General features: G+C 39.7%; 1 protein-coding gene across 1 annotated transcript in view; it reads left to right on the forward strand.

Annotated features, from left to right (window-relative positions):
• The window catches only part of FAM81B (family with sequence similarity 81 member B), a 94,441-nt gene that overhangs the window by 52,085 nt on the left and 28,849 nt on the right, over window positions 1-13,507 (forward strand). The window contains 2 exon segments of the mRNA XM_069085443.1: window positions 8,173-8,302; window positions 11,417-11,523. Coding sequence (XP_068941544.1) covers window positions 8,173-8,302; window positions 11,417-11,523 — 237 coding nt within the window.

Here is a 13,507-nt window from a genome sequence, read left to right on the forward strand (position 1 = left end):
GTGCACACACATGCACAGACATGCATGTGCATTAATATTAACCTAGAGGATGAAATGTAATATTTCCCAAAAGTATTTAAAGGTAAAATCTGATCATATCTGGCTGAAACTCTAGCACATGAAATATTTCACTTTCTTAAGTCATTTCCTAATACACTCATAAGACTCAGAGATTTTGCTATGTTCAGACTACTCTAATATAGCCCTTTATCAGTAAGGGGGATGATGGGAAGTGTAGTTTTTCCTGGCTAGAAGTTAAGACTGAAGGATCTCCTGAAGCCAAAGATGTATGGGACAGGGGAAGGTCAGGAACTTTTGAGCTCTGAGGAGAAAGATAGGGGCTCTGGGGCTGTGGACCTACTCCAGCAGTGAGACAATCGCAAGTGAAGGGCACTGCTTCCTTGAACCAAATATGATCACGAGCAGTTTGAGCCTCATCTGGCTCACTGACCCACTTAAGGAGTCATCCATTTGGACAGAATTTTGCTGTTTTTCCTAACTCTGTCTTACCACTACCCTCCCACTCCCCTCCAATCATTAAACCTTGTTGATTTTCTCTCTGAAATTTTATGATAGGTTTAGTCTCCACATAAAGATGATTTTTTATTGCATTCTGAGCAAGTGTGTGTTACAAAGGAAAGGAGCACAGAAAGGTATAAAGGACAAAAGGGAACCCATAAGGCCAATTGTCCTAAGACTAAACAGAGAGCTCCATCTCCGAAGACATATAGAGAACTTTTATTAGGATGATAAAGTTTATTGTTCATAGAAAAAAAAGTGCAGGGAGGAGGCACAGATGAAACACTTTTGAATGGAGACAATCACCACCAACCATCTCCCTCCTATGATTCCCTTCTAGATTGGAGAGTATATAGAGGGAAGGGCCCCATAGCTTTTACTGATAGCTCATAAAGGAAGAAGATGGGGATGTACTTACACATACACACACACACACACACACACACCCATTTAAGGTTAAAGGCTCAAAGGAAAGTGATGGTGGATGATGGGTGATGAATTTGTTTATGTTTTAGGAACATGCAATAGCTTTAGGAACCATTACAGCTGCAGTCCTCCCTGGCTCTGTGCCAGGTCATCCATGGTTCATCATGTGCCCCTCGTTTGGAAGTATCTCCACACTGTGACAGTTTCCCACTGGTCACTTTATTGCTTATGGAGCCCTAGCTCCTATCTCTGCTTCTGGTACCTTTAGAAAGGATACAGTTCAAAAGAAGAGAAGAGACAAGCAAAAAGAGAGGATGGCCTATGTACAGATGGTATTGTTTTACCCCATGACATGACTTCTGCCACCATCAAAAGAAAGCAAAGGTTCATCATGACCCCGGGTGATTAGAGAGGATTAATACCTTCTAGTACCAGTATCATCAGAACTGCTCTGCCAGCTTTGTTCTCCATGAATCATATCCTCAGGCTCAGAGAAAACAATTCAGAGAGATGACAGAAAAAGCAGAGGCACCAGGCTTCACAAGTAATAGGGGTACAGCCTGAGTGAAAGCAGAGAGACAATAGATGTAAGAAGAACTTAGGGGAACGACTAGTAAGCCAATTTAGATAGAACATAGAGCATATAAAGGGGAGAGATGTGAAATAATATATCTGGAAATGTAGACTAGATTATTGTGGACTTAGCTTTTAATCCAAGAAAAAAGGGAGAACCAATAATGGGTTTTGAATTTAATAAAAGGAATGTTTAATATAGTATCAGACTATACCTGAGTACAAGTCCTTCCTGCAATATTTAGTAACTGTACAGCCAAAGACAATAAGTCACTTATCGTCCCAGAAGATCAGTCTCCTTATCTGTAAAATGGGAATAATATAGGCATGATACGATATGATAGAATATGGGATAGGGAATAATAATAAGAAACTTAAGTGCTACAGTGAATAGCATAAGGTGCCTGGAGCCAAGAAGAATCATTTCAAATCCAGCCTCAGATATTTACTGTGACCCTGAGCACTTAACTGTTTGCCTCAGTTTCTTTGTCTTTAAAATGAGTTGGGGAAGGAAATGGAAAACCACTTCAGAATCTTTGTCAAGAAAACCCCAAATGGGGTCACAAAGAGTCAGACACGACTGAAGTTGACTGAACAGCAACAGCTCTATGGTACCTACTTCACAAGGCTGTTGTGAGAAACAAATGAGAATGTATTTAGAGCACTTAGCAAGGATATCCTTGATACATAAGCAGATCATTCTCAAAGACTTTATAGAGATGAAAAAGTAACATGTGTAGATACTTATATCTTCCCAATCACACCTTTTAAATAAAACTTTAAAAGATTTCCAATGTTTAGTATCTTCCTTTCTTTCAGATAAGTATCTTGAAAAACCACTCCTTGGGGCAGCTAAGTGGCACAGTAGATAGAGCCCTGGCCCTGGAATCATGAGGATCTGAGATCAAATCCAGCCTCAGACACTTACTATGTGACCCTGGATAAGTCACTTAACCCCCATTGCTTTATACACACACACACATGCAAGAAAATTGTTCTTTCAGTGTTTCCCAAATTGTGTTACTCATATACAAATTTCTTCTGTATTCAGCTGTTCTTTTCAATTTCATCTTCTTAAGTTCCATTTCTATTCTTCATAGAACACATTGGGTACTGAGGATATTAAATTCAAATATGATGATTCCACAATCATTTGCTGAGAAGAGATCATTACTAGATCTGTTCCATTTTCACTCTGTTGAATTTCTTCCAGTTTTATCTATAAATTCTCTTAGAAATATTTGTCTTGGTTATTCCAAATCCCAAGTTTTTTACAAGTTTGTTTTTCCCTCCATTGCTTTTTTCCTTTTTTAGGCTTTTCTTTTTCTGTCTTTTTAGGGGAGGCAATAGTGCTTGTAACCATTCTGCACCGAAGTGAAGTAGATTTCATAGTACAAATGAATTTATTTTCTGAAATACTGTTGCCAATGTTTGCTGGCTGAGTTGACTTCTGGATTCTCTTTACTACCTAAAGAGTTTCCTAATGCTTCTCTAAGAAATAAGTATCATAGTTAACATCTACACTTTTACTGTTTTCTCTCTTCAACCTCAATAGCTTATTTGGACTTGTTATAAATGCATACAACATTTATCATCTTCATCCTCTCTTCCAAATTGGCATTGATTTTTATCTTTGCTCATTAGTGATTGGTCTTACTACACAGAAATAGCTGATTCCGGAAGGACTGTATAACCAATCACATACTCATAATGTCCAATATTTTCTGATTCTATTCTTTTTTTTTCCAAATGCTTTATTAACTTCTGGCCTACATCATTCATTTCCGCCAGACCTTGAGCTACAAACTTTCTCCCCCACCCACCACCCCAAAACAGCTATCCAACTGAATATTCCCTCCTCCAATCTGCTCCCTCCTATATCCTCTCCCATACTCCCTTCGATTTTCCAGTAGGGCATGGTGGATCTCCATGCCCCAGTGCCCACATATCTCACTTCCTAATTACATGTAAAATAGTATTAACAATATTATATATATATATGCATATATACATTAAACATTTGATTTTAAAATTTTGAATTCAAGAGTCATTCCCTTCCTCCCTTGTCACCCACCCTTACTGGGAAGATAAACAATTCAGTACAGGCTGTACATGTGTAGCCATGCAAAACACTACCATTGTAGATACATAGTAAAAGACTGACTACATCTCCGTCCCTCCTATCCTACCTCCCACCCACTCTATTCTCTACCTTGATCCTGTCCCTCCTCAAAAGTGGGTGCTTCTATCTTCCCTCTCCCCCAGCCTGCCCTCCCTTCCATCATCCACCCTCTCATCCCCCTCCCCTCTACTCTCCTGAAAGGTGAGATACCTTATTTAGTGTGTATGTCATTCCCTCCCGGAGCCAAATTCAAAAAGAATAAGGTTGACCCATTCCCCTTTGCCTTCCTGTTCTTCCCCTCCATTGTAGCAGTTTTCCCTTGCCTCTTCTGTATGAGACAGCTTACCCCATTCTGTCTCTCCCCCATCTCCTCTCATTATATTCCTCTCTCACCTCTTAATTTCACCCTGTAAGTATCATCCCTTCCTATTAAATTGGTCCTGTGCCTTCTATGTATACCTGTAAACATATATACACACATTCACATATGTATTAATATGCCCATATACCCTCCTATATAGACATACATATATATACATATATATAGACATATATATTTCTATTCCCTTCAACTATTTTCATACTGAGAAAAGTTTCATCAGCCATAAACATGTAGGAATATAAACAGTTCAACTTTGATAAGTTCCTTATGATTTCTTTTCCCTGTTTACCTTCTCATGCTTCTCTTGCTTCTTGTATCTGAATGTCAAATTTTTTATTCAACTCTCGTTTTTTCAGCAAGAATGCTTGAAAGTCCTCTATTCCACTGAATGACCTTATTTTCCCCTGAAACACGATACTCAGTTTTGCTGGGTAGGTGACTCTTGGTTTTAATCCCAGCTCCTTTGACCTCTGGAATATCATATTCCAAGCTCTTTGATCCCTCCGTGTAGAAGCTGCCAGATCCTGTGTTATCCTGATTGTGTTTCCACAATATTCAAATTGCTTCTTCCTGGCTTCTTGTAATATTCTCTCCTTAATCTGGGAATTTTGGAACCTGGCTATAATATTCCTAGGAGTTTTCTTTTGGGGATCTTTTTCAGGAAGTGATCAGTGGATTCTTTCAACCTCTATTTTGCCCTCTGGTTCTAAAATATCAGGGCAGTTTTCCTTGAGAATTTCTTGGAGGATGATTTCTAGGTTCTTTCTTTGATCATGGCTTTCAGGTAGTCCAATAATTTTTAAATTATCTATCCTGGATCTATTTTCCAGTGGTTTTTCCAATGAGATATTTCACATTGCCTTCTATTCTTTCATTTGTTTGGATCTGTTGAACAGCATCTTGATTTCTCATAAAGTCATTAGCTTCCATTTGCTCCAATCTAATTCTGAAGCAATGATTCTCCTCAGTGAGCTTTTGAGATTCTTTTTCCATCTGGCAAATTTTGCTTTTTAAAGCATTCTTCTCCTCATTGCCTTTTTGAGCCTCTTTTGCCATTTGAGTTAGGCTATTTTTTAAGGTATTATTTTCCTCAGTCAGGCTGTTGACTCTCATTTCATAATTTTCTTGCATTGTTCTCATTTCTCTTCCCAGTTTTTCCTCCACTTCTTTTATCTGCTTCTTAAGGTCCTCTATGGTCTGTAACTTTGTATTTTTCTTGGAAGCTTTTGGTGCAGGAGTTCTGACTTCACTGTCTTCCTCCTGTTCCATGCTTTGATCCTTTTTGTCCCCAAAATAGGAGTCTAATGTTGGATTCCTCTGTTTGCTTTGCTTCCTTTCCCTGGTGTTGTTACCACTCAATTACTTGACTTTTGGGCTTTTTGCCATAGTAGGACTCTGCTACCAGACAGGGGAGCTTCCTCCCAAACTCTGGGGTTTTCTCAGCTGCCGAAGGTATTAGTTGAGTGCCCTCTCTGAAGCCTCCACACACTTTGGCAAACTGGACACACACACCAGGACCTCAACCCTAGACCACAATCCAGATCCAAGCAGGCCAAAGCAAGAGTGATTATGCTTCACACTGGTCGCTTGGTCCCCTTACACTCTGCAGGCCAGGAGCTGAAGCCGCCACGTAGGGGGCAGCTGCATGGCTGCCTCGCCTCACTGGCTTCTTTCCCAGGGGGCAAAAGCCAACGCACTCCCAACTACTAGATCCCAAAGTCCACACTGCACTGACCTCTCACTTTGTCCCTAACATCCATGGGTTGACAATTCTGGAAACCGCCACAGCTGCTGGTGATCTGAAGTCCCTCCAGCTGATGGCTGGTCAGGCCCACCCTGGGGCTAAAACCTCTGGCTCACACTGGGCCAGGGTCAGCTCCCAGAGCACTGAGCTGGCCGATTCCTGCCAGCCTGCTGGGCTGTCCTCAGCAGGAGTTAGCTTCTCCATGTCATCTTGTGGGTTCTGTAGCTCCAGAGTTTGTTCAGAGTACCCTTTTACATGAATTGGGGGGAGGTGGGTTGAGAGCCAGAGCCCCATGGAAGTCCTGTTTCTACTCCACCATCCTGACTCCGCCCCTCCTTCTGACTCTATTCTTGAAGAAAATATTCATGATATAAAAAGTGAGTATTCTGAGTAGTCTAAAAATTTTTCTCCTCTTTAATTTCTTAATTAGACAGCATATTTTTCAACATTTCTTGTCATTTTCCTCTATACCCACCTAAGTCACTAAGTATACAGGTATATGTTGACTTGGTTCAGAATTTCTCTACTACTTTGTAGTTTCACTCAAGTATATTTTTCATATTCTAATTTTTAATGCTCATTATGAGCATCTCAAGGCATGATAATCATGAAATAGTTTCTTTTTACTGTTATATGAATGATGAAACTAAGTCAGAGTTGGAAGCAGGGGCATGCTGGAGTCAATTCATACTGGCTTGCAAATATGAAGTTTTTAAATTTTCAGCATGAGCATTTACATCTTGGAAATTGAAAAACACTGTAAATCAGGACTTGATTTACCTTTTTGTTGATTATTTGGACTTTTTGCACATGATGGAGAAATTTTAATAATACAGATTAAACTTAAAAGTGTGTTGTATGATTTTGGAGACCTGGTTGTTAAATATTTCCATCAGACCAGTGGTTGGAAGGAAATTCCTTTAGTTTCTCTATTTGTGACTATAGGGAGAACTTGTATTGGGACTCTACCTTGTCACTACCCTCTGCCACTCTGATTAGAGGGTGGGGCCATGAATTCCAACCTTCCATTTATAAAGAAAACTCTGCTCAAACATCTCATTTCTCACCTGAATGTGTCATTTTAGGACTCCTCTGACCAACATCTCTACCATGCCTCCGATCCAGTACCTTTCCCCTACCTCCAGTTTCTCTGCTTCCTTTTGTGTTTTGTCTACCCCCTATTTATTAAATTATAAGCTCCTTGAGGGTAGGGACTATCTCTTTTTTTTGCTTGGTTTTTTTTATATTTATGTCCCCAGCACTTGGCACAGGCTTGGCACAGAGGAGGCACTTAATAAATATGTATTGACTGACTGTGAGTCATCAGTTCTAAGTGACTATTCCAAGGTCATACACGTGTGGCTGAGCTGGGATTTGAAACCATCCTCTGCCTCCAAATCCAGCAGGCCACCACCCAGTCTCCCATTTAGAGTTGCAGAAAAGCAGATTAATAAGTATTGAAGTGTCTAATAACTGTGTCATTCTTAGGACCCTCTGGCTCCATCACTTCTGAAGTACAAGAAGACCCAACAGGACTAAAGACCATTTTGTATTCATAGTTGTTTCATGGATTGCCAAAGAATTCATCAACTAGTGGACAATCTATTGATTGCCACATCTATATACCTTTGTGAATGCCACTAGGTTGGTCCTAGAAGAGCAGGCCTAGTCTTTTCCCAGACCCAAACTCAAAGTCTTTTTAGCCTTGTAAAAACCACCACGCTGTATGCTTTGTCAGTATAGCCTTTGAGAAGGAGGAATATTGATCTGGGCTGGGAAGAAAAAGACATAGTAGAGTCAAAGATAGATAGGCCTCAGTGGGATGAGAGAACTCATATAGACAGAGGACACCATGAGTGTCTGAGACATGGGGGAGAGGAGGGAGGGAAGGAGGGAAAAAGAGAAGGGGGAGGAAGGAAGGAGTCACAAAAAGGGTTTAGGAAAGGATTATGAAGAAAACAAAAATGAGTTTTGCCTGTTTTACAGTTTTGTCCTGAGCTCTGGTAGCGAATGACTATCTGGCTGAAAATTGTTGCTGCTACTTGCTTATCATGCCTAAATTGAGGTCCTGGCCTAATTCAGAGAGCTAAAAATCTCAGCTTTCACCAATCCAGCCCATTTTCATCAATCAAGTTCATTCAATGCAGTCCATTTAACTCAGCACAGCATTTCCTCATCCTCCACTGGGAAGAGGAAAAAGCCAGGAAAAGGAAGGAGCAGGAGATAGATACATAAATTCCTCACTCCCTCATCCCCTGTTTTCCTCAGTCTGAGACAGGACAGTATTGAAAAGATTCACCACCCTACTACCATTAACCTTCTAATTCCCTTCCAATATTCAGGGCCTATGGCCATTCTAGGAACACTTTGATATTTATCTTTCATCTATTTCCTTTCTGCTACCAGATGTGATGCAAACCTTGCAAAGCTCTCCAGAGACATTAATGTCATCAGGCATGAGTACCAGAAAGTGGAGAAAGACATTCAAGCACTCAAGTCTATTCTGGAAGCTTTTTCCAAGACTTTGGAGGTGAAGGTGAGCAGCAAGAAACACAGCGAAGGCTTTTCATTTACATATTCCTGCTATAGCCCCCTCATCAAAATGTCAGCTTGGACAAGAAGCTTCCTATTCCAACCAGAGAGAATGTTTCTGAATGTCACCTTGATAGCTCTTTTGTTCCTCTGGAATTTCCCGAAGTGCTAGGGAACCAAAGAGTATAATACACATACTATCAAATGACATTTCTTAGGGATTATAAATATAACATAGTTATAATATATGTTATATACAATATATTATATCTAATATGTCATATTAGATATAATGTATTCTACATAATATATTTCTAATATATAAATAAATATATAATATAAATATAATCTTAGGGATTATAAATCCAGCACATGTGTGAGTTCTTATGCAGGCCTCATTTAGGCTACACATTGATAATACTATCATAGATAGAAAGCTGGAAGGAACCTCTAGTCTGGGGGTTCTTAATCTGGGCTCCAAAAATTTTTTACTTATTTGTTTATTTGGGGGTTTTTTCCACTAAAACTTAAATACACAATAAGAAAAGAAAAAGAAACATATTAAAAACTTAAATATTAAAACAAATGCAAAATAAGAAAAAACAGGGCATGTGCACAGCAGAACATGAGAGGATTCAAAATATGTAGCAATAAATTTCCATCTCAAGAAAGCCTTTATACTAAATACTATGCATTGTGTTGAGAGCTGCTCATCTTTTCTTTGCTTTTTTATAAGTTTTCTTTTGTTCTTGGTTGTGTACTTTTTACTTTGTTCTTTTTACCCCCTTTCTCTCCCCTCTCCCCCCCAAGACTAGAATTAAGTGTGGATATATTTAGATATAGATATACACATACTTATGCATTTATACATAGATATAAATATGTACATACACATATACAAACATATACGTATACAAGTATATAGATCTATACATACACATATACATATATAGATATATACATACATATATAATCCAAGAACTTTTTTAAAAAATATTTTGATAACTGCATTTCAGTATAATTGGTTTCTTTTATATAATCCTATATATTCACTTTGTGCAGTTAGAAATAATATTCTGTTAAAGGAGTCATAGACTTCACTAGACTGCCATGATGAAAAAAAAATGTTAAGAATTACTAATCTTGGGGGGGGGGGCTAGCTGGCACAGTGAATAGAGCATCTGGCCTCAGACATTTAACACTTACTAGCCATGTGACCTTGGGCAAGTCACTTAGCCCTGCTCTCCTCCCTCCCTCCTACAAAAAAAGGGGAAAAAAAAAGAATTCCTAATCTAGTTTAAACTTCTTGTTTGACAACTTAAAACATTATGGCCCAGGGAGGCTAAGGGATTTGCCCATAGTCAAACAGATAGTTAAGTGGTTGAGTCAAAACTGGAAACCAGATCTTGGTTGATTCACTATTAATCAACAAGAATTTATTTAGTGTCAGACACTGTTAGGGGGATATAAGAACAGAAATAAAAGTCCTTGCCTTCAAGGAGCATACATTTTACCAGAAAGAGAACATGTACTTTTTATAAGCATATACAAAATGAATAACAAGAGTAAATGTTTGGAGGCGAGAGCACTATATACCCCAAGCTGCCTTATTGGGTAAGACTGATTGATATTTCAGAGGCATACCTGCTCCCAGTTTTGGCTGACCTTACCCTTGGATCACAGGTGGGCCAGAATTCTGGGGTGAGGAGTAAGATGGAGCCTCTCAAAGCCCCAAAATGAAAGTGCTGGACTCCAGTATCTCTGAGGTTCTTGCCAGCAGAGAAGCCTATATCCTATAAGAGAAATGTAACCATGGCAGCAGCCATGTTATTCTGAATCCTAAAAAAGAGAGTAGATGAGTGTAATCTGAAGATCCAATGACCTGCTTCCCTGACTCTCTTTTCTCCTCCCTCCACTCATATTCTCTAGCTATTGTTTCTTCTGCCTGAGGGGAGGTCTGGTCCAAGATCCTAAAAGGTGAGCATGATGCTTGAAACTTTGGCCTCCCTGATAGTAAAGTCAAGTCTTTGGCATCCAAGCATTCTACCAAGATAAATGTACTGCCTTCAGAAACTAAGTTCTTCGAAATCCAGTTCAGACAGTCTAATTTTCCTAACTAGAAGTGATCTTGCTGTTCACTTATGTCTGACTCTTCATGACCCCATTTGGGATTTTCTTGATGAAGATCCTGGAGTGGTTTTCCATTTCCTTCTCCAGCTCATTTTATAGAGGAGGCAAACAGGGTTAAGTGACTTACCCGGGGTCACACATCTACTAAGTGTCTGAGGTCAAATTTGAACTCAGGTCTTCCTGACTCCAGGACCAGGGCTCTATCCACTGCACCACCTACTTGCCTAAGCTCATCATTTTAAAGCCCTGAGAAGTGAGTATGCTCACCTTTTAGGATCTGTAGGAACAGTAACTGGGGATGCAAAGAAGGATTTTTTTTTACAATTACTAAACATTAAATACATTTTGTTCAGTTCCAGAAACATCTACTTTCTGTGTTACACATATGTTACCTTGTTGTTACATATTGTTATATTATTTTGTAATACCACATGGTCCAGTAAAGGTTCAAAGCCTCCAGTGGATAGTAAGTAACACAGGCTAGAGAGGGTAGCAACATTTCCAAACCTTGCCCAAGGCCCAGGAGGGCACTTCTGAGTTTGGTCTCTCCCCAACACCGGTTCTGCCCCTTCCCACACCATCTCCCTCAACTTTGTGTACTCCATGACACTTCCTATACATCCGTCAGTATGAGTCCTCTCTACAGTGCAGAAGCTGTTCTCTACCATTTGAAGTCACCAGGTAGACAAATATCAAAAAGAATATTATAATCACAGCAGAATGAAGCATCCTATAATATCCTTCCCCTGAGACAACCTCTGGAACTACTAAAGGATATTTCAGAGGTAACACCTGCTCTCAGTTTTGGTTAACCTTGTCCTTGGATCACAGGTGGGCCAGAGCTCTGGGGTGAGGAGTAAGATGGATTTGAAAAAGCATTTTTAAATGCAAAGTCGCCTTCAATCCAAGTCCTGCCCCTCTAGGAATAAGGAGCAAGGCCTGATGGGTAGGCTCACCCAGGTATTCCCCATTGTATTTCTTTCAATAGGTAATGCAGCTCTTAGGAAGGATAGACACTTATGGAGTGGAGCAAACTTCAAATTTAAAGGCAGTTCAAGGGGATAATAACCATGAATTGAGTCTTCTGAATTTCAAGTAAGTGAATGGAAGATTTTTAATAATGTTAAATACATTCTGAAGGATTTTGCTTATTAAAGCCATTGGCATATAGCAATGAAGCAATCTCGAGAATCTGACTCCAGCCAAGAAACAGAGCTCCTCTAATGCGAAATACACTCTAGCAAACCCCTCAGCAAAATAGACAGACAAGTGAGGAAGAAATATGGCTGTTAAGATGATGTCATCCTGTTTGTGTTCCTAATTCTTGAATATGCCCTGAATTTATATGATCATTTTGACTCTTTCTGTTAAGCAGTTTTCTAAGAAGTAATCATTCTTATGTCTATAATGCTTTGATGTTTACACAGCATTTTCTCCATAACAAGGTAGATAGTATGAGTTTTATTAGCCCCATTTTATAGATGAGGAAACTAAGGACCAGAGAGATGAAATGCCTTTTCTGGTATCATATTGCAAATAAGTAGAAATTGCAGAAAGGTAGGTTTGGGCTTAAGGTAAGGAAGAACAATTCTCAACATTTAGAGCTGTCCCATAGTGGAATGAACTGTCTCCACAGGCAATGGGCCTCATCAGAGGTCTATAAAACAGAGACCAGTCAATTCAATAAACAATTATTAAGATCAACTCTTTGCCAGGTACTGTGCTAAGCAATAGGAAACAAAAGGAGGCAAAAGATAGTCCCTTCCCTCAAGGAGCTTATAGAGTAATGGGGGAGAAAACATGCCAACAAATATATACAAAACACACTGTGGATAAATAGGAGATAATTAAGAGAGGGAAGGCACTAGAAATTAGATGGGGTGAGGAAGACTTCCAGTAAAAGGTAAAAAAAATCTTTCAGTTGGGACTTAAAGAAAACCAGGGAAGGCCTAATGGAGAACTCACAAACCACTAGTTGCTTTTCTTCTCCATGCATTTCTTGTGTTTTGCATTAGTCACTACTAACATGAATATAAAAGTAAATATGTCCTGATTGCATAAGTTTTTGTGGTTATGTTGATTGCCTACAACACCATGAAGTTGAAAGGGGGAGTTGTTCCTGAAGATAATATTCAATTCATATGCATTTATTATGGGCCCATTATGGGGTCGGGCGAGGAGGGACCTTATGGGTCATCTAGTCCAATCTCTTAATTTTATAGATGTGTGGTGAGTAAAACTGAGGCACTATTTTCTCTAGGACAAGATTAGTTTATTAACAGTGACACATATAGCTGTTAATAAAATGGGTCACTCTGGTCACCTCGACAAAGTTAGGGACCTGGAATGGATGAGAAAAAAAAAGCCCTCTTTATTGAGAAGTAGGAAAAGGAGGAGTTCTGGGTGATTGGGAAATCTCACAATTGGCTATAGCTGGGAAAGTGGGTTGGCTTTCAGGTGTGGCTGATCACACAACTCTGACATTAAGAAATGCTCATTGCTTTATGGGTTTCAGTTGCCTCTAGTAATCTTGGCCAGAAAATCAGAACTATCTCATCAGGATGCTCCCCTCCTCAGCCCTCCCCTTGGAGGAATCACCCCTAACTTTGACAAGGAGAGTGAAGGACAGGAGAATCCTCCCCTGGGGAGGGGCCCAGCACAAGCTGGTAGAAATTAGGGTCCCAAGTTAGACTGATCAGCAAGCAGATGCCCTGGGGGCTAAGATTATATTATTCAACCATGCCTTTAATTCTGACAGGTTGTTGTGCTTGTCCTTAGTTTTGGAAGAGGACTGTGACATCAGGGAGATGATGACATGACTTGCAGTTGACTTTGATTTGAGAGAGGGAAGACTATGCAAGGTCACAGCCTCACTTTCTCCTCCAGAGTCATCTGGGTTCAGTGGACAGATATTCATCACGATGACTGGAGATGGCCCAGGATGCAGTGGGAGACCCTGGCCCTTGTAGGCTGTCTTTTCAGGTTCTCATTTTGAGTAAGGTAATGCCCATTGAGTGAACAGCCCTCTTTAAGGAGTAAGTCAAGGGATGGCCCCTTTAATTAAAAAAGAAAAAAATCA

This window comes from Petaurus breviceps, unplaced genomic scaffold (genome assembly GCF_028583685.1).
Source record: "Petaurus breviceps papuanus isolate PSGF00001 unplaced genomic scaffold, PetGlider_PUasm1.0 175, whole genome shotgun sequence".
In the NCBI taxonomy this organism is placed as follows: Eukaryota; Metazoa; Chordata; class Mammalia; order Diprotodontia; family Petauridae; genus Petaurus; species Petaurus breviceps.